Source organism: Manacus vitellinus, unplaced genomic scaffold (genome assembly GCF_001715985.3).
Source record: "Manacus vitellinus isolate BGI_N305 unplaced genomic scaffold, ASM171598v3 scaffold_3_pilon, whole genome shotgun sequence".
Lineage (NCBI taxonomy): Eukaryota > Metazoa > Chordata > Aves > Passeriformes > Pipridae > Manacus > Manacus vitellinus.
In genome coordinates, this window is record NW_021940535.1 from 12,597,765 (window position 1) to 12,620,220 (window position 22,456).

At 38.8% G+C, this 22,456-nt stretch overlaps 1 protein-coding gene across 10 annotated transcripts in view; it reads right to left on the bottom strand.

Moving 5' to 3' along the window:
- ATP2C1 (ATPase secretory pathway Ca2+ transporting 1) overlaps positions 1-21,259 on the bottom strand; it is a 68,753-nt gene extending 47,494 nt beyond the window's left edge. The window contains exons 1-2 of one of the 10 annotated variants that reach the window (XM_018075529.2): positions 4,327-4,388; positions 3,244-3,394 (exon numbers count right to left, since the gene is read on the bottom strand). In XM_018075529.2, coding sequence (XP_017931018.1) covers positions 3,244-3,249 — 6 coding nt within the window. In that variant the 5' untranslated portion in view covers positions 3,250-3,394; positions 4,327-4,388. Of the gene's footprint in view, positions 1-3,165; positions 3,450-4,326; positions 4,391-20,949 lie in introns of those variants that run through there. The other 9 variants (XM_018075530.2, XM_018075535.2, XM_018075524.2 and 6 more) reach the window with 9 other exon arrangements.
- Between the last annotated feature and the right edge of the window lie 1,197 nt (positions 21,260-22,456).

Below are 22,456 nucleotides of genomic sequence, written 5' to 3' on the forward strand. Positions count from 1 at the left end.
CCTCTCAGGATACTTTTCAAAGAAATAAAACATTCTTCACTTATATCTCCCTACTCATCCAATCATCAAAATTATCCTGAAATTACTACAGGATGTAGACAGACTATAGGCTGAAGTTAACAGTCATCTTTGAAGATTAGCTAAAATTAACTAGGACTCCAAACAATGAGGATTAAGGAGGATTTCTGAATCATCACATGATGTTTTTATCACATGCAGCAATTCTGGTCTGAGTTTCTGTACCAACCTTCTACACGATTTGCGGAAAATCTTTTTGGTTTACAGGTGAAAAAACATTACTCCGACCTCTTCTGTTGGGCACTTAATTATATAAAAATAAATACTACATAAGGCCTTGATAACAGAACAGTACTCATATTTAACAACTTATATTTGTAATTATAGTCTGACCTCAAAGAAGCTCAAAGTCTATGAAACCTAAACTATGTTTGTCATTTTTCTACTAAAAGGCAGTCTTCTACAAGACAATCTTCATTAGAAAACCCTAAATCACAACCTAAAAGATGTTGATAAAAGAAAGGAAAAAATTTCAGACCACACTATGGAAAACTACTTCAAATGGCCCAGAGGCATCAATGGAGAGATCCAAAAAGCTTAGTTTACATTCAGTTATGTTTTGTCTATCCAGGCTCTCCTGACTGCCTATAGTTTAAGAAAAAGCACCTCTTATGAAAAGAAGGCACAAAATTCCATCTTTCCAAACAGAAATAAAAACATCATTCCTCTAAATCATATGATTAAGCAGAAGTCTTCCTATGATGGAAAATTCTCTCTTGCCCACCACGAGAAACATGAATTCTTGTGGAAGTTCAATCAACCCAACATAAGAAACAGGAACCACAAAGTCTCAGGACAAAACACTAACTTGGAGTAAACATACAGTACCGCTTAGGAGCACTAAATGAACACAGGAAAACATCAGTTTTCCAAACCATCTTATCACTTCCCAATCTTGAATATTCATTCAAATACAGGAGGGGAAAAAAAGTCTGTCATTTCTTGCTCAATATCCAAACCTGAAGAGACCTTTCAAACAAACTTGGGAAAAAAAAGTTTAAAAATAGTCTAACGGCAATCTTTGTTCTACAAGATTACAAAGATTATTCAACTATCGCCAGGAGAAGATACATTAAGGATGCTCTCAAGAGTTCTGAAAAGTTCCAACGTGAAAGCTGCTAGTGTGTAGTGTCCAAATGCCAAATGGATAGAAAAAGAAGGGCTCAAAAATACCAAGAACACCAAAACAGACACTACACAGTTGTAAATATACGTGTCCCTCCCGAGACTCAAATAATTATGAGATGAGGAGGGGGTGAGGGTGGAAAGATTGGAGAATTAATTCATGTGTTCAGAGGACCAGTTCATTCTTCTTATCATTATTTTCTCCTACCCCCAGAAGCCTACCCTGTTTTGAAAGCCCTCGATAAACCATAGCCTTTATTCCTGCCTTTGAAATATGCATCTGATCATCTTGTAAAGTATTTTCCCCAAGATAAAGCTTTTTTATGTGATTTCTACCATACAATTATTACTAATGTTTATGCATAATTTATTTATTCCATGAGAAATACCATCTTTGTGCTACTAGCATTTGGAAGAATTAGAATGGGCCATACTATCACATGCAACTTGACTATAAACTACATCTATGATATACTATTTATTTGGTAACCGAATTATGAGGCATTAGAAGTCTTTCTGCCATTTTGGTTTCAGCACACAGGTATCAGACAGCTACTATTTTCCCCCCCTCCCAGGTGTAATTCTATTCACTGGTGGTACACCCACCTGCCTTCCTCCACCTACAGCACTGCCCATTCAAAACCCTTTTACTTGCAACACAGTGACTGAAAAGCAAAGGCATTGACACCACTTCTATCAGCTCTCCAGCCTCTATAAACAAAGACCAACTTTCCAGAGATGGTCCCCACACTCCAAAATTCTTTACACTAAGTTCCATGCTCTTTATTACAAATATTCAGTTGGAAGACATGATCAAAAGAATTTAAAATATTCTAACACGATTTTAAAATAGGAAAAAAGTTCTGAAATGCCAGATGATAACAACCTACATAAGTTTTCAACATGGGCTGGACTTTACAATTACCACAACCTTTCAGTCATCCAAGGCAACCATGCTTCCAAACAGAACAATATCCAACCGTAGAAAATAATTCAGTCTACCCCACAAACTCAATTCAGTTCTTCATTCAAGTCAAGCTATTAAAAAAGCACCCCTCTCTCTTCAGACTGGGGTGGGTGGAAAATGAGCACCTACATCTCATGTAACTACCTACAGCAAAGGAAATTCAGTAGCCACCTAAAAAAACCCATCTATCTTCTAAGAATTGTGATAACATAAGGAAGAGGAGGAATCAGTGGTTCTTTTCTTACATATATAGTAATAAAAACAATACATTTCAGGGATTTTTAACAACCAACCAACATCAAACAGAAAGGGAAACAAACAAAAATCAGGAAAAAAATAATAAAAAAAAATTCAATGAAGCTCAAAGTCACTATCACAATCCAAAGAGGCTTTCAAGGTTCCCAGAGCATAAAACTGAGGGCCAACATGAACAAACCAAAATAAGTCCTCAGATTCAGTCATTTCCAAACTAGACAAGAAGAAAGCATAATAATAACAGCAACTTATTTCAGTACATAGTTTACAACATCATACCACATCTTTCGAAACTTTAGAACCACTTTTTTAATTAAATACTGTCCAAGAGAGGAAATTTTAGTCATTTTCAAGAACACAAGAATACATTCAACACAAAATGCAACCGATGCTTCTCAGTTTCACCCTGAAACATAAATTTAAGAAAATCATATAATCTAAGAAAATACCAAGCAACTAATGCTCAGAAGCTCCTATCTAAATAAAATGTTCCTATTCCAAACACACAGGGTACAATAATGCATAGAGCACTAAAATGCACAATAGATGCATATCTGAATATCTGTTAAACGAGAAAAAAAGTTGTCTGATAATTAGTTCAAAAAGCAGGAGCACAAATAAAGAAAAGCGATGCTCCTGCAATTCTTAAACTACAAAATGCAGACCAAAATTCCTACCACAAGATTAGCACACAAGAGCAACCCTGCAAACCCCTGGAACGGTAAAACATACACACGCACCAGTAGGAGTTGTCACCAAATTGCATGCAAAAATCCTCTTAGCTCCAATGAAGCCAGTGACTCTGATGAGACCTTTACCTTCATTTTCCATCGAAATTGTACTTGAGTCGATAGTTACAAAAGTCTTTAGCAACAGCAGCGCTGGAGCGGGAGCGGAAAGGTGAAGAGAGAAATGCCCCAAAATCCCAGGCAATCACAGTGCTCCCTTTGCCCCCACCTGCAGCAACATCTGCAAGAGAAACCAACGCTAAAAGAGGAAAAACGGTAAAAAAATAAAATAAAATTTAAAAAATAGAACACCAGAGCCGAGCCCCACGGGCTGCCAGCGTGGAGCAGCACAGGCACACGCAGCGAGCCCGCAGAGCTGTCAGAGACCACCGAGGATGAGGATGAGGATTAGTCGCCTAGCAGCTACAGCAGCACGGCGGAGCAGCGCCGCCGCTTCCCCCTCGCCACCAGCGCCTTCAACAGCCTCGTCCCGCCCGGGGAGGGGCGTTCGCACCTAAAAATAAACCCTCACCCCAAGTAACCCCCCCTTCCCCGCTCTGCCCGCACCCTCAGCGCCAGGCGGGAAGGAAGGAAGCGGCGAAGGAAACGACGGCTCTCTCCGAAGCGGACCCCCGCCCCGCAGCCCCTCGGCCGCCCCGGCCCGCCCGCCCTGTAAGCAGGCCGGGCAGCGGGCGGCGCGGTGGAGCCAGGCGTGTAGGAACGCGAGAGAGGCGGCCAAGCGGCAGCTTCCTGCACGCCACCGCCCCGGCCCGCGCCGCCTGGCCGCGGCCTCTCACCTCGGACCCCGGGCGGCACGGCCGCTCCCCGCTCCGCGCAACTTTCCGCGGGCGGCGGTGGGCCGGGCAGAGGCCGGCGGGGACGGGGCGGGCGCGGCGGCGGAAGGGCGGGCGGGTGCCCACACACAGCCGAGCTCCGCAGGCCCCGCCGGGGTTAGCCCCGCTGCCCGCCGGCAGCGGAGGGATGCCGGTCGCTCTGTGTTCCCCGCATGGCGGAGCGGCTTCACCCACAGCCCCGGGAAGCCCCTCAGGCTGCGGGGCCTCGCCGCGCTGCGGTTGAAAAATAAACGCGTTTGAACGCCCCGGCCCCTGCGGCCGCCCCGCCCGTGCCCACCTCTCCGCCCCCGGTGCCCACCTCTCCCGCCTCGGTGCCCACCTCGCTGCCCGCCTCGCCTCCCTGCCCGGGCAGGAGCCTCCCGGCACCGCGAGGGAGGCGGGGCGGTGAGCGGCGTTGAGCGGCCGGCGCGGGGGGAGAGGAGCATCGGGCTGTGCTGAGGGGTCCGGCCGTGCCCTCGGCCCGCCGGGCTCTGCGCCAGCGCTGGGAGCCAAGCCTGGCCCTCCTGGCGTGGGAAAGCAATCCCGTAGCGCCCGCTCGCCACAGTGCTGCTCTGCTGCCATGAAAATGTGTGTCACGTACCTGGAGTAGAATCGTAGAATCATCGAGGCTGGAAGAGACCTTTAAGATCCTCCAGCCCAACTGTCCACCCAGCACTGCCACTGTAACCCCTAAACCACAAAATGATAACACCCAGCACCAGATCCAGATGCCTCCTAAATACCTTCACCCTGGGCAACATATTCCAGTGCCTGACCACCACAACAGTGAAAAAAATTTTTCTAATATCCAGTCTGAATCTCCCCTGTCTCAGTTTAAAGGCCTTAAGTAGCCGCTACTGGAGTTACAGTACAGCTAGACTAGGCTGGTAGTCCAGTTGGTTTTGCATCACCAAATTATCCTTTTCTTATAAATGTTAGCGAAATGAAAAAAAAAATCAACTCAATAAAAAATCTTAAACACTTCAGGTTTAAGATTTAAACGAACTAGGTTTTAGCTGCCAATCATAAAACGACCAACCCTAATCACTATTTGAATTCTGAGGGGGAAAATATGGTTTACCAATTGAATTATGCTTGTCTAGACACCACGGGAATATTACCTGAAACTCTAGTGCAAGTGCTGAGCTCTAAGGCTAGGGAAGTTTTCAAATAAAAGCAACCTCCCCCAATATAATAAATTTTAATTTAAGGTATGATGCACAGCACTAGTAAGAACAAAATGCCTTTCAACTTTCAAGGTCAAAATCTAATGAAGACATGCTAATTGTAGGTTTTACACACCATTTCTAAAGGAGCATGACAACATGGTCCTAGAAATGCACTTGCATTAACATCTCATGATTAACAACCTGGCACTTTGGGTTTGTTTTTCTTCAGCAGCAGAAGAAACCAAACTCAATCTTTGACAGTTCATAAGCAGCATTTAACAGAACTAAATTTTTAACATTTCAGCTAAATCTCACAACCCATAACAGCATGCCTCTTGAATTCCTGAGCTAAACAGGGGGAAGTTAAAGAGCATCCTTGCTTCTTTTGAAGCTCTTGAAGGTAACTTTGAGTGCTAATGCAATATAGATTTTTCAATATATTTTGAGAGGTAAAGAAGAGTTAGAAGTGCTGACTTTAAGTAGAGGCTCCAGATATTTGCATTCGCAAAACTTAGATGACAGCAGATAGGTTAATTGTTTGGGAATACCTAATACATAATTTCTGACCTGTCCCATAGAGTTGCCACGTTACTTGAATATCTCCCTGGTTACTCCATGAAGTGTCCCAGGTAGCACTGTCATTGCAGGAGTGAGTCTCCTCCAAAACAGTGCTTCTGTTAACATGTGTGTAAGGCAAGCAAAGAACCATGCTGAGATACTCATAATGCTAGTTATAATGCCACAATTTCAACACAAAACTGATGCACAATGCATTAAGAAAAACATTTAGTTACTTGGTTAAAACAGGTAGCTCTTGCTTTCAATGTCATATGTTACCACTAAATGTGAAAAACTTATGTAAATATTTCCATAAAGGAAAAAACAAAGTCTGTAGGTCCTAATACTGTTAACATTCATAACAGGTTTGGACTCCTTTACACTGTGAAAACGTCTGGGGAGAAGATTGGGAGTTCCTGAACATTATTGAGCTTGTTCACAATTGAGACCTAAACATCCGTGACAAAGTCTGCGAACATCCTGTGTTCATGTGTCTCAAAAGAAGAGAATAAAGTCAAAAGCAAGTCCTACTCTGTAACAACAACTAAAAAAGCTTCATCTCTGGGGCTTAATCTCTTTCACATTTGCATACATCTGTCAGTCTTACATGCCCATGACGCTGCCAGGCAGCTGGGAAGCACCTCTTCAGCATTATACCAGGACTATATCCATCCTTGAAAATTATATCACTGTTTCTGCCATACTCTACAACTGCAAACAGTGTCTGTTTAATAAACAATGCTCAAAGTATTTTATTTCCATCTGCTACTAAATATTGTTTCTTTGAAAATCTTGTCCTTAATATGAGCTTGATCCACGAGAGTATTAGGATAGCCTTAATATCTTCAGGAAGCCTCATAAAAATTTGTGGCAAAGGCATTATTTGGCAAACCAAAGAACATTATGAGGATATGATTGCAGAGACAAGTCTGAAATTAAAAAATGTTTTGCTTACAGTAACCTGTTGTAGCCAGTTGTACTCACAAATTAAAATAATATTTGGTTTACATTTTTTAATCTTGAAAAAAAGTCTTGCAATAAAATGCTCCTCTGAATACCCAATGAGCAAACATGTCTAGTCCTAACAGAATAATTTCAGTGAAAATACATATACAAGTCAGAAAAACATACACAAATTCAATTAGAAATGGCCAAACAGTCCTTAAACTTCAGTTAGATTCTGTTTTTTAAAAAATAGTACTTGGAATGATATGCAATACTGATGGGTTTTGGGGGGAAAAAGACTGAACACTTTAGCGGTTGTTACATCACTGTTTTCTCTTTCTAGTTCACAGACCTGAAAATACTTCATAAAAACAAGAAAACCTTCTGGAAATAGCTTTGCATTCAGGACACAAGAGCATTCAATGACTGCTTAAGCAGCCTCCCCACCCTAGGCTTTCTCCATCTCTTGTCAGGTTTAAATGCCTCACAGTACTACCTCAGTGTTCTGCAGCAGCCAAAAAGAATTCCTGCCACACCACCTCCACCCCCCCATTCCCTCCCCATCCTTTTCCCCATAGAAGTCTCAAAATTTGCCTCCTGTTGATGGCCAAGTCAGACTTTGCCTTCTGTGAGTGGCTGTCAGTAGGGGCAGCCACTGGGTTATCTCAGCCCCACAACCCCAAACTGACCCACACCTAAGTTCATGTGGGAACTGATTCATGTCTGGAATAACCCAGCAGATCAGTGGATACAGACTTCTCTAACTAAATCAGAAGTGGTTATTCTGGCACAGCCAAGAGAGTGGAACAGGTATGGGGTGCATGAATAGGTAATGCTGCTTTCAGCACTTTTTCTGACCGCCTGGGCCTTCAAGGCTGAAAACTAGTAATTTGATTAAAGAAATTGTTTGTTTGGGTTTTGTTTATTTGTTTGGGTTTTTTTTAATAGGTAGCTGTAAAAATGCATACATAGTTTCTGTATGAATGGAGAGGCAACCCAAAAGGCTGCTTTTAGCTGCCTTTCTGTTTCTTCAGAAAAGAATTCATTCTGGGCCTCTGGAAAGCTTGGGAAAATGAAAAAGTAATAAATACATTACATTCCAGGTAGTACCATCAATCAGTTGGAATTAAAGAAGGGAGAATTCAGTCTAATGGCATTAAACAGATAAGCCTTAAGCTGCAGCATGTTTATATGCAAGCTGAACTTCAAGTTTGGTTTAGTCTTCAGCTTCAATTCAGCTTCATCTCAAGAACTCCCTTGTGCTACAGCACTACCAGAAGCAGTAAAATGTAATTTAAACATGACAAAAATACCTATAACTGCATGGTTCACAGATTGAAGATCCTTTACACAGAATTGTGGTGAAGTCACTTTTCAGACCATAATAGCCCTTGAAATACTTGTTGCTTTGAAGTGACATTACAGATTCTTTTGAAGTATCCTTTTAAAGATGCATTTGTTTAAAGTCTGTCAGTGTTGAGTAATGGTCATGAAATCTACTGCAAATTTTATTAACCTAATGAGAATTTATTTATACATTATAACCAGAGACATTTTTCTGAATCGTAACATCAACAGCATTTTAATATGGACAGAGATTTCTACAGCACTTCAGTTTGGGACAGAAAAGGTTAATACGTGATTCTTCTGTCAAAACAGGCTTCTCAACTGTTTGCTTACTTAGTTATAATTCAAGCTGCCCTCAGTATGCTGAGTATAATTTAGCTTTTACAGAAGAAAAAAATTAGTTTCTGGTAAGACAGACTTTTATTTGATTTAATCTCATTATTTGTTGTCTTTCATCTGCAAGTCAAAAACTCACCAGTGCTTTTACAGTCCTATACAGAGTACTTTTATGACTGGAGCCAGGACAGAGGAGGGATGATACTGGAGCTTCTCATTTACACAGTTTAAATGGCCTCTCATTTGTAAAGCCTGTGTTGTATATTTCCTCCCCAAATCCTTTCCATGCATGCTCTTCAACTGATAGCTGATAGAAGCAATCACCTCATCTCCAAATAGACTTCTCCAAAGGAAAATCCATGGCAATTCCACTTAAACTTCGAATGCTTATATACATATGTGTGTGTGTATATGTATATAAAATCAGTTCAAGTTTAAAAGAAGAAAAATTATACAGTCTTCCAGAGGAAATAAGTACGCATTTCATTTTATAATTCTGAGCATGTTAAGGTGTAAAAAACATAGCTACATTTTCAAATTACCTTAGCTCAGCCCTGTCTTGACACTGTACAATTATGCTAATTAAGGAACTTTGGTTTATGGCAATCAAATTATATTTCACTGATTTTTAAAACACTTAAATTTAACCCTCTCATTCCACCCCTAAGTAGCATCCTTACCAACATTCTGTGTTCAGAGAAGGGGTGCAGCACCACAGCACTTTCAGCTAACAAAATCAAGCTTTGGCAATTGTCCTTTTCCTGGCAATCAGTTCTGCACAGGCCCAGACACTGTCATCTCGTGGTAACCCAGCTGAGAAGAAAGCCTATCTCACAAAAAGCATTACTGCAGAACTCCCAGAACTAGTGTAGGAAGGCAGTGTGAAGCAGTGGCAGGACTAAGGGAGTTCCAACCTTAAATCAGTTTTGAACTGTTGTGAACATACACTCTCAGAGCATTCAAGAAAATCAGGTTTCATATATCCGTAACACTCAACTGTTATCTCAAACCTGCATTTCATCTTCTGTACTTTCCTTCTCAATACCTTCTATCTCTCCCACATACTCACTACTCACCTGCCATTCTCTTCCTTCAGCTGCACTATTTTGAAATAGTTACAAATATTAATTGCACAGTTTCCAGAGAGGTTTTTCCTCCCTTTATTTAGGACACCCAGAGCTATTCAGCTGTTTGTTTCACCCTCAGTGACTGTTTTCGAAGCTGAGTATTCCAGTAAAAGCTTCACTACTAAACTGGAAGCTCTCACAAGTGCCTCTATTCTATCTACCGTAAGCTTCACATTTCCAGAGACATTTTGTGAAGTAAAGATCTAGTTTCATGTTGCCTGTAATAGACAGCCAAGAAACATGGCCAAGGAGATTGTGCTCTATAATTGGAATATGCTGTGAAGCAAGTTACTATTGGAAGTCTTAGCTGTGGCAGGCAAAATGCCTTGTTAGTGTGTCTGCTATAGGACAGACTCCTCTGCATTGTCAGCTTCAGCTACAATGTTGTGGCCTGAATATAGGAGAAAGTGGAAAACTGTTCCCCAGTAAAGGTGTATGCCTTGCTGAAGGATTACTACAATTCATTAAACAGCAAAGGAGACACCTCCTTTACTTTTAAACTATTTCAGTTACATTATAGCAAGATGTCTGTGGTAGAGAATAAAGACATTTCAACAGTGAAACTATAAACAGTTAAAAAAAACCCCAGCAACAGCAAAGTACTTTTGTTTTAATTGATTCAAGGGTAATGTGCCAAGAATTTCAGGAATGCTGCATATATTACAGACAAGTAATCTTGCCAAGTCTCTCTTGGAAATTCTTTTTCAAGATCATTGGTGAGAGTAAACCAATGTGAAGGTAATATTCAGTAAGGAGTTTGCAGTTAATAAACAGATGTTTACGTAGTTGAAAGATTTCAGCTCCTGGCAAGAATAAGATAATTTGTTTGATAACACACTTAAGCATAATATGTTTGGTTGTGAAATTTTATTCAGACTCAGAGCCAACAAAATTTTATCAAGTGAAAGCATGTGGCAGCTTTTCAGGTTGGGAGAAATTTATTACAAACTTTCGTTTTACAGGAAAGCCCACATACCATTTTATTTTCAGAGTCACTACAATGTGTATGTAAATGGAAGCCAAATATACAGAGGAGTTTTTCTTCCATTATATCTTTAAAAAAGTGGTCCGAGGTCACACTTTTAAAGCTGGTAGGGGTTACTAATAAAAGTAATTAATGTAACGTGCTTCTATTGCAACTATGTGCTCTAGCATAAAAGACCTCTAACCTTAAGACAGGCCCAACTGGTGAATAGAAAGACTAAATTTGTATTCAGATGCATTCTTAGTCAAAGTCAACAATAAGGTTGCAAGGGGAAGAGTAAAAACTGCACATACAAGTTATGTAACACTTAGTAAAGTACGCTTAGCAAAAATACTCAAATTTTACAAGGTTATTGTGACCTTGTTCCCCATCCATCTACACAAGCTTGTGTGAGGACAAATTCGAGGTGGTAGCAAGTGCTCAGAAGTGTTTCCATACCTCTGCTGATGAATATCAAACTTCAGCACAAGGGAATTAAAAAACAAACATCCATTTCACAGAAGGCTCCTGTCTACCTTGGAAAAATGTGCTAAAATATTTTGCAGCAACTCTTACAGCCTAACTCTTATATTAAATAATTAAATAATAGCTCACATTCAAGTCCATGCATCACTAAAGGTTGGATACAGCCCCAGCTGAAAGTGACAGGAGTGGATATAGGAAGGACAAACCCTACAGCTATATCATATGAATTGGGAGGGTATATTCTACAAGCCTGTCACAATGAGAAGGTTAAAAGGGCCCTGAGGTGCCCCTCTGTCTCCTAGTAATTCAGCAACTAACATCAGTTGCATCCCATGCATCTGCAACAAAGCAAGAAGTACCAGAGGAGGATTTAATTTAAAAAGAGTTGAAACTCGTACGATAGGCCCTCCTCCCCACCATCTGACTAGTGGGGAGATTCAGTACGAATTCAGCATGCTAACTGCCTATTCAGAAGGAAGAAAAACAAAGTTTCTCGTTCAATAAAAGTATTAGGCAGTACCCATTCCATCTTTGAGGGCCTCCAACCTAATCCAGATCTATTGAGGAGTTCTGAGGAAACAACTCTATTTATAGACTACAGAAACTGGTAGTGATAAATCAGTGAAAATATTATCTCCTATTTGAAGTTCAACTTACAGTAAATTATAACCCTAAAGTTCCTGTATACTATTTAAAAGCTGAACAAAATATTTTGATATCTAATGAGAGGCATGATTTCTGTCCTATATCTTTCATATTTCATATGATATATTTAAGATCAGAAGATGTATTATGATATTGTTATAAGATCACATTATATTTCTATGATTCCTATCATATCTATCATTTCTTCAATCATAATCTGTTTATCATTAGTTTATCTATCATTAGGTTATATCAAACAATATATCATATCTATGACTTATTTAATATGCTGAAATAAAAAGATACCAAGCTGTAAATGTTCCTGATTCATCACTCATTCACCTGTAGAAAATCGTCCATCGAAGCAAAAAAAAAACTAAAACAAAACAAAACTGTCATTGGAAGCCTGTAACACTGTAGGAGCAACATGGATTAATTAGAAGTTACTTATGTGTGTATGCATTGCGAACTAAAACCTTGACTTTGCTTCTCTTGGAGTTGCAGAACAGGACTCCTAGAGTATTTTCTTCAGAAGATACAGATTTCAGTAAGCTAGGTGCTTTTAAGAATTTGTCTTTCATGTCTGCCATAATTTTCACTCCAGATTGTTTTCTCTTTTTTGAAAAGTTGATCTTTGGTTGTTTACAGCCTCACATCTTTAACGTGTATGTACAGACTGATGCTGTTTTTCACTTCCAAGGACAGATTACAAAGGATTTAGAATAAAATAACCTTAGTGTTTCAGTTTTTCCTGTTTATAAAGTCTGTTTTATCCTAAACCATAGCCTTACTGGAATATCTAAAGAGAGAGAGCTAGGTTTGAATAAATTAAGCATTGCAGCAATTAAGCTATTACATCCTACAGAGTCTAATCAAGATACTGCTTCTAGGGTCAAAGAATAAAGAATGAAGAACTGTAGCAGAGAAACTAGTGAGGAAAAATAAGGTCCATTTTTAGACTTGCAAAAACCTCTAAAATAGCATTTCTTTTGCAGTTTGTGACAGAAGAGAACCACCATTTCCCCCCACAAGACATAGGCCACTGAAAGAAGTACATCCATGTTGAAGAAAAGAACAGGTGACTCATTTTTGTAACTCTGTACACAATGGCTTCTGATCCCAATGAGAACTTTTTAGCAAATGTTTTCTAATGAGTTTCAGGTTTATTGCAGGTATACAAGCTTCACAAGCACTTCTCTTTAAACAGAACTGTGATTTGGGGTTATTTTTGGTACACTTACATGATTTTGAAACAGCCTAGTCGTTGGTGACAGTAATTCCGTTCAACACCCTGCCCTTCCGCATGAAATTAGTCCTGCTCAAACACAGTGTCTCTTGCAGCACTGTAACTGAAGGAGCAACTACATGAAATTTGTTCAGGTTTAAAAGTTTCTAACAGCAATGTCAGCACTTCTGAGTCCTATATATAAGATGGTTGCAAACATTTTTTCTTTATGTTAGCCCTCACTTAAAATACCATGTGTTACTATGAAAGGCAACCACTATTATTAAGATTGCTGTTACTAATTCAGGTTCCCCTCTGTTCTGAGGGCTGAGTTTAGGCTGTAGTAGCCTATAACAAACTTGCTATGGATGCAAAGTAAATACCATAAAGAGGCTTGACATGGCAAAAATGCCAGAGAAAGGCTAAAACCGAAAGCCCAATAACACTGCTGTGTTTACAGCATTTGTAATTCCTGGGCTTTAATAGTATATTGTTTGATGTTACATGCTGGTTCATGGAACCGTGCCATTATATCAAAGAAGTTTTCCTGTGCTGAAAAAAGTTCCTAATCTTTTCAGTTGCATAGAAAATCTGGAAAGTATGAACCTCAAAACTTCAATAGGAAGGCCAAATGAAATTGCTTTGAAAAGAAACAAGAATTTGAAAGGCTAGATAATTGTTGTAATTGTTGGGATAGACAATCCCAGAATTTCTAACATTCAAAATAATTTTCACCTAGCCTTTTTTAATGCCTCTTGAGCAGTTTCTGCTCTAATTATCTTTAAAATATGGTAAAAAATAGAGCTGCTATATTTCTGTCTAATTTCCTGGGGAGAAATGTAAATAAATACGTGTTACTGAGTGCATATGAGCCCAGTACCTCTTAACTGTAGCACATGTTCAGTACATCTGATGGTGCAATAAGCTAGTTCAAGAGGGCACAGCTGAAGAAATTCAATTAAGAAAAGAGGAATCAAGCATCTGGGTTTTTTTACTGTCTCAGAATTTTAAATGCTACCTAAATTTCGGTAAGTTCCTTGTCTTTCCATGACATTAGAAATGCTAAAATGAAGGTTCCATATATTAAATCAAATCTGTATCTGGCAGACTTATTCTCATATGAAAAAGAGAAGAAACAGTGGGATAGGACAGAAGTTTTTTTTAGTTAAAAGTAATTTGTTCCATTTATACACAAATAAAGCTTCAGTAATGGAATGTATCTTAGTTTTCAGATCTTCTCTTGGCTTTCAATCCTTGACATACTTTTGTTTACATACACTGTTCTACCAGTTATTCAAATAATGCTGTAAAAGTTGAGTTTAAGGATTAAAGAGAGAATAAGCTTTCTACTGCACAGCGTATTCTGTTAAGGTTTTTCATTTCACTAGATTTGAGAAGTGGCAGCCAGCCTGCTCCACTTCCCCCCCATCCCCAAGCATTAGTTGTCAGGAGCAACCATCCAGTCCAGTCTAAGTGAAGGTCAGTGAAGACTAAGTCAAGTCTTGCCTAAGTGAAGAATTGTCGAATCATAGAATTGTTTCGGTTGGAAGGAACCTTAAAGATCATCTAGTTCCAATATCCCTGCCATAGGCAGGGACATCTTTTACTAGACCAGGTTGCTCACAGCTCCATCCAACCTGACCATATCTGATTGAGATGATATCTGTGCCACAAAAAACGCCTAAATGAAAACTAGTATTTCAGGAAATGTAATACAATCATATTTTAATTGTAATACTATCCTATTTTAGATGTCAATGGTGTAAGAATTCTTCAGCAGATCTTTCATAAACTTATACTCCGAAAATAAATAAGCATTGACCATTTAGATTAATATGTTTTCAACATATTACAGTAAGAATTTGAATAGTGTAAACCATTAGACAAGAACTGCCACAGTCCATAAGCAGCTAGATAAGTTCTTCAAGATGCTAAGGGACCACAGCTCCTTTTTGCTTTTGTCAAAAAGGGAGAAGCTCAGTGCCAGATCATGATCGTTGTTTAGCGTGGTGCTTCCCTCAAGTGGTTTGTATTAGTTGCTGCTTTCTTATGACAACACCAACACCTGCTCATCTTAAAATATATCTGTATAGATAGAGGTAGCATATGGTTGAAAAATTGTGTAGTCATGTCCGACAAAAAGCAGTGAAGACCTAAACTGTGGTTTAAATATAAGATGCTAATTCAACAAAGATGTTTATCTGAAGGACAAAACATTCGAGCTTTGATACCACTGATCATAATTCAAGCAGAAAATCTCCTTAGGGGAAAAAAAAAAGAATCTACACGTCCTTGGAAAACTTGAGACAATCCTGACAGAAATTTCTATGACTACAGGAGAAAGTCTAGCATAAAGCCAAATCAGACCAAATGGGTATTTTTTCTGATGCAGTCTCTCAAATATTGATCCAAATGACCCTAGAAGAAGCTAATGTGACAAAGAGGATACATCTCTATGAGAAGATTTAGAGTTTTCCAAATGAATTTGTGAACTGCAAGGAATTGTTAAAACATAGTAATCATTTTGACACGATGGTCTTAAGCATAAAGTATTAAACAACATAATATCCATCAGCCCCAGAGAACCACAAAGTATTTCAGATTCTGGACATTCACCAACTGAGGGATACACAGCACTCAGAGCTTTTTATGCTTCAGAACGCAAAGAAGAGAAATTAGGGAAAATGTTTCATAAGAGAAATTAGTCAGGCCTCTGTTGAACCACAAAAATCATAGCACCTTAGTCATTCAAAGCAAGCAGCATTTTTAAAGTGTCATCTCAAATTTAACATAGAGTTTTTACACACCAAAAAGTAAAAATACCACTATTAATAAATAAACTTTACTTGACATGATAAAGCCATTATAATGAATTTTTCATTAATAGCTATATAGATTGCACTTATACTGGAAACTTGAGGCACCTACAACAAATGTATCTTTAGATACAGAAATCTTTAGAGAAGCAAAACAAAGTCAGGGTGCCCCATTATTTTTTCTTTTTCTTCTTTTTTTAAACCTAATAGTAGCATTTGAACTGCCACAGCCATAATACAAGCATTATCACTATTACAGCACCAGCAATCATAGCTCCCATCCCTCCTATACACACTGAGAGAGAGCATCACCTCCAGGTAGAAGTTAACTCGTGTGGGATGGGAGGTACTGTTAATCTCAGTGCAGAGGCCAAGTGCCAGCTATTTCAGCAAAAGCTGATAGCTCTTTTCTTGGATAAAGTAATGTCCTGTTCAGACCCTTTAGCTGCATCCCCAATATCTCATCTCCAGGCTAACTATATGTCTAAAGTCATTCCCATTTGGAAGAGTTGATTCTTGCAAAAGTCTTGAGGATATGGAATTTTTACTTTAAAGTGCCTGTAGTCCAATAATTTCAGGAACTGTGTGTCAAACATACATCAGATTCAGTTACACTAATGTTACTTTGGTCTGTAAACTGTGCACAAAGACTGTAACCTCTGTTTCACCTGTATAAAGTCTTTTATAAGCGCCTCTAACCACTCAGTATGGGCTGAGCACAGTTTAACTATTCCAAGTGTTAAATACAGATTGAAATGTGCACCTTATATCCTATTTGCATGAAGCCTGTGAGCTTTTTTCTCCTTGATTAAAGATCCATCCTTTGTGAGCACTGCCTTCCTCAAAGACAGTGTTAATTCCTCAGTTACTTTGAGATAAGACTTTGTTAAACTGGATAGAGTTGCTACTTCTGAGGAAAACAAAAGATAAGGCAAAAGAACAATGCACTAAATGAGCAAGCACCTGACAAGCTCTGTTAGGAGAACATCCTCACAAGAGAATGTGTACTCTGTTCCTGTAGTCCTCAGAAGGACCTACAAATCCTGCCCATCACAGTTAGGACGGTGATTTGAAGGAAAGACAGCTTAATGCAACTCAGCATAGATGCTATTATCCATCTCTAATCAAATTAATTTAGAAAGCAGTGACTGAATTGAGAATAGTGAACTTGAGAAAGACAAATACGTTTTAATGCCAATAGCTCTCTTATGACATTTTGAATATCCTGTCTAGTCTCCACAGTCTGGTGTCCTCTGGTTGACTGACTTATTAACTGATGGAGCTGCAGCAATCAACCACTACCAGATAAGACAAGTCAAGGATTTTCCTAGATAGGTTCTCCAGAGTAGGGTTTGGAATTTTTTCTTTTTAATATCTGAGAAGCGTCAACACTGACAGGAGCTTTTTCAGGATATGAAGTACTTATGATTGTTCTCTCCTGCATGATCTTTGACGAAATGTTGCTCTTAAAGGCAGTTTTAATAGGATGCCTCCCCTCTTACCAACCAGCCTTATTTTCATTAAGTGTGTGGGTGTTTCACATGTTTGAGACTCTTCTATCCATAAGTTCTGCAGTTACTGGGGGAGAGGAACAGATACAGCTCTCTTCCTTCAGAAAAGAGGCTGAAAAGGGTTCTGCCAAAGCAGCTGTGTTAATTGCTAAATACACATATACTCTCAATGCCAAGCACAATATACAAATCATTCCATCTCCCTCAGCTCTGGACTCCTGGAGCTCATTTAGTGGTTTCCATAAAGGAACAGACCCCATCTTATGTAATTCTCATGTGCAGAACCTCACTGATGGTATCACTCTGGTGCTCCTATGCATGAACTCTTAGCTAGAGAAATTATTTTAGCATTCACCTTATGGCTGGTGTGTAACCAAGAAATAATTCTAAAGAAGTATTGGCTGGAAAGGCTGTATGAAAGGTCTTTTACTGCTAGGATTCAGAAGGAGAGCTGGTGGTTTCTCAGCACAAAACAATTTTCTTTAAGATTGGTCACATGCCCTTTGGAAGCTAATTGTGAAGTAAAAAAGCATCCTGTGGTTTCTTTCAGGAAAAATTTTTTATCTGGGTCCAACTGGAATTTTCAACAGGAAGTATAAGTTTTATGACCATGTTTTGGAAAGAGGTAACATTGCAATACTCTTGAAAAGTAATTTCCTCAAATGCTAATGAGGTACACTCTAAGTAGCAACAAAGGTAAAAAAATTACTTCTTGCTCTGCCAAATGATTTGAAAAAATACTTCAAGGAAAGGAGATAACCCTGCCAGCATAAACAGAATTAAATAAGCCACATACATGCTTTCTGTTGTATTTTATCTAAACAGAGAGGCCTCTTAAACACATTGAAATAATAGATCTTTTATGTTTGACAACAAAATAAGTAGCATGTTTCATTTCCTTACTCAGGCTGAATTAATATTAAATACCTCATACCTTCCAAGAACTTAATCATAATAATTTTAATGGAAAAATTCAATGTATAGAATTATGTAAGATTTACTCTTCAAAAATACATATTCCCATGAGAAATAGCTGTAGAATTCTAGATAAAAGCCTCATTTAACCAGAATTACCTCCTAAACTCAACTATGCTGTTAAAATGTCACTTATTCTCAAAGAAACTCTACCATGTAGCCACAAAACACATTTTCATACCATTTCTATAAAGCCTGTTAAAATGATTTCTGATTTGTGTGCTTTAAAACATTGAAGTTTTAAAGAAAAATCTCAAAGATCATAAATAATTCCATTATTGGATCATACCCATACTCCCTGAAGTCCATGTTCCTTGGTCTGATATGTTCAGTAAGGAATGATTCCAGAAGGTGATCCAAGAAAGGAGACATTCAATACACTGCTAGTATTGAAACAGTCTTCCTAAACCATACTGTATACCTGAAGCAAGTAAGTTTATCCTTCTTAGTATAAGTCTGGATGTTCTTATCTATACACATGTTCTTCTTATAATCTGTTTGTCTCTTGGACTTCATAAAAATCTGTGGTAACTTCCAGAATCTACCTTTTCAGAACAATATGCATTTATTTCACAGCTTTAGGTTTTATTGAAATATTTGATGTCTAATGCTCTTAATGATGATCAGTTTCTAAGCAACTAGTAAACAGGATTTTTTAGTTGTCTAGTTTCCAGAAGAAAATGCACCCCATTAAAGTGAGCATGCAAAGCTAACCTCAGATTGAAGCCATTACACTTGTTTTAATGTTGTATTTCATTTTAAATGTTTGATCAGAGAAAAAGTCTCCTAGGATGCATAACTTTTCTGGAACATCAAAATGAACAGCAGTCCTTCAACAAGCCTCATTACATTCAGTGCACAATATCAATGTAAAGAGAATGGATAGCAGCACCACATTGAGTTCATTTTATATTGATAAAGATTTGTGTCTCGAGACTAATATGCTAATAACCACATCAATGTTTGTTTTGATTAAATGGATTCCTTCCAGCAGTAGAAGCAGCAGAGTCAGAAGTATACTGTACTGAAGATATTCACGTCCTTATGGAAACGGAATGATTAAATTTACCATCAAGTTACAGGCTGCTGTCTAAACCATTCAATTCCATCAATGAATGTTCAGGTTATAACTGGTCTATGCATCCTTTGAAGTTAAGCTGTCAGGACAAACCTTGAACAACTCAAAAGTTTTAGCCAACTAGCTCTGCATGCATCCTTCACTTGCAATTTCTGCCTCGGTGACTGGACAAGGATCACTGTGCACATCAGACGAAAGCTATCAGAACAGAACGTGACAATAGCAGAGTTAGCATGAACCCATCAGCTCTCTGGAGTTTTAATTTGATGCCTGTTGAGATCAGTAAAGGGGTGAATATGGAGAAAACAACAACAAAAACCCTCAAAGAAAAAGCAGTTATCTACTGATAACATTTATTAGAAGACATTGAGGCAGTATTAAGCAAACAATCCCAAGGATGTACCCTCCTAAATAAAAGAATGTGATCCTCAGAAATAAAGAGCTTATTCTCAGCACCATGAAGGGCAACCTCCCAAGCAAAACTTCACTTCCCACCCCCCCAGTGTTTGTAGAGTCAAAGCAACAAGTGTTACTATGTGGTGAACATCAGCCCTGCCATCATCTGACAAACCGAAGGAGAATGAGTAAGATGTTTCTTTAAGCATGTAGTGCTTGAGCTGTTAGCCATTGTAAAAACATTAAGAGCAAGAAAGAAAATAATGAACATTACTGTACCAAAACAGGAAAAGCAGATTTGACTCCCACCTCCCGCCAGTTACAGCCCTGGAACTTTTTTTTTCCGAAATATATCATGGCAAAGGAATGTGTCTTTCCTTGCCTGATGACCTCTCATTTGGAGAAGTATGCTATTCAGTATCATTTAGCATGCAAAAAGAACAAAGAAGTTTAACTGTTTCAAAGAAAAGTAGAATTTCAGCTCTTGTTATAGACTTCTGAATGCTCACCTCATAGCTTAATATTGAGCACGTACTGGATGAAAAAGAACAGTAACTCATTAGATACAGCCTCGTTCCAGACTAACCACTTCTTCCCTGTCCCATGCTAAACAGCTTCCATTTCCTTGTGAAACAGCAACAGCTTCAGATTACAATTCAGTTCTAAGGATATTCATTTTCCATTTAAGTCAAGAAATCACGATCTACTGAAACATTTAAGAAACTAGGGTACAAGCTCTACTGCCAAGACTGCAACCTTTTATTTACACATGACAAAGGGCCTGAATTCCAACCAGTCCATACACCCGATCTCAGAAAAATGAACAATTATTAGCAAAGATAAAACCCTTACAGAACAGCAGAGAACAGCACAGCATAAGGTTTATGACTAAGAGAAAAGTTAAAAAAGGGAAAGTCTGGTTTATTTTATATACCTATTAAGGAACTAATTTTCTCAAATATTCCCCCCTTAGCATAACAAGCAGATTCAAGACTATCAAAAATAAAAGGAAGTTTAACATTTTTTTCAGCCAGGTAGTATGGACATGAGTGATTCAAGATGAACTTGAATTACACTGAAAACAGCTCATGACAGCACTGAAATATAGATTTTTGCGGTCTACAACAGACAGGTAATGACTATTTAAAGCTTCACAGTCTCACACCCCAATTGCTTTAAGTGTCCAGTAATTTCCTTGGAATCAAAAATTATTTGTTCTCAGAGCAAATTTTTACAAATGCACAGTGCTCTCAAAAAATCTTAAACGTAGCCATTACTCACAGATACTGATATCTAGAAAACAGTTCAGCTAAACTTCTGATCCTCTCCCTTTAAGATATAGCCCACAGGGTTACAATTGAAGGGATTTTTTAATTTGCTTTTACCTTTTCTTGAATTCTCTTGTCTTTCACTGTCGATACAAGTTTCCAAATCGCATGGATAGGAAGCTTTATAAAATCGGAGAAGACAGATTTATGCAGCAGATTATCCATAATTTAGGCAATTTCTCTTACTGCTTCCGTATTTGGAATTCGAGATATGAATGCATGTTTTCTGCCTCTTCCCAGAGACTGGTAGTCCTCGACTGTTGCACAATCCTTTTCTGCAGAGGAACTGGTGAAAATGAAAACATCAAATGCAGAGCCTACAACAAATGACTAGTGTTAAAGTGCCACAAGGGCAGCGTGAGCTGAAAGAATTGAGGGGCAGTTCCACCAAATGCAAATCATTTCCCTGGCACTGTGCTCTAACAGCTCTTCTGGTAAGAACATTCTGTTGCAAAAATCAAATAACAGTAAGTAGGTCCTGGGTTTTTTACCCCTCCTAATGCTTCTTAAAGCTTGTTCAGCTGCAGTAAAGAGGCTAGAAAACTGCTGTTTCTAGCATATTCCCCCCTTCTCCTCAAGCTGTATTTCACTAGCTGCACTGTCTGATTTCACTTTTGTTTCACATACAATCCTGTTATGTGGATTTCAGCCAGATTAATGCTTTCTTTCATTCTCCACTTTCTAAACTGGAACTGCAAGGCACCAGTTACAAGGCATAACAATGCAAGCTCAGATAAAGCTTAGCTTGCAACTGGGGCTTTGAATTTTACCTGCAAACTCATTTCCTTTTAAGTTATTCCGTTCATCTTTGTGAACCCTTCTCTACTTTGCACCTTTGATCAGCAGACAAGTAGTAAGTATTTTTCTGGCTTTTGTAGTGGATGGAAAAGCAGCAAAGCACATTTCCGTCAATTATCATCCTAAACTCTTGAGTTTCATAGTTACAGAAGTTTGGGTTGGTGTCTCCCCCTCTCTTTTGTTGTCAATCTTTTAAGTAGAAAAGTACCAGAGCTAGGTTCTTATTACAGTGAAGCAATTCAGTCCTCAATAAAACTCCGCAGCCACTGGAGATTAAGTCTTTTAATTCTTTAATAGGGTATGCTCCTACGTATAATAAATGATTTTAAGGTTCCTTCCAACCCACGCCATTCTATGATTCTATGATTTAGACCTTGGCTAATACTACAGAATTTGTCCTGAATCTATTAAATACAGCTGCTAAAGACTAGCCAGCCAGAGCAATGTTATGTGCTTCCTGCACATCAACATTTGTGGGAGGCAAAAGAAATAATTTCTTTACCTTGTCAGCACAGTTTGTGGAAAGTGATGCACATGGTAGGGAAATAATACTGCTTTGCAGGACTCTTCTCCCACTCATCCTTTCTAGGTCTCACAGCTATGAAAAAAAAATCTTTCAATGGATTCAGGAAAGGATCCAAAACAGATTTGCATGTTTGTTTTCAGCACTAGCTCATCCCATTACTTGCACATATCCTTCCCTTCAGGTTTGGAGGCTTGACACAGGCAACCATTCTGACATTTCGAGCTTGGAAATGTGCCTTCA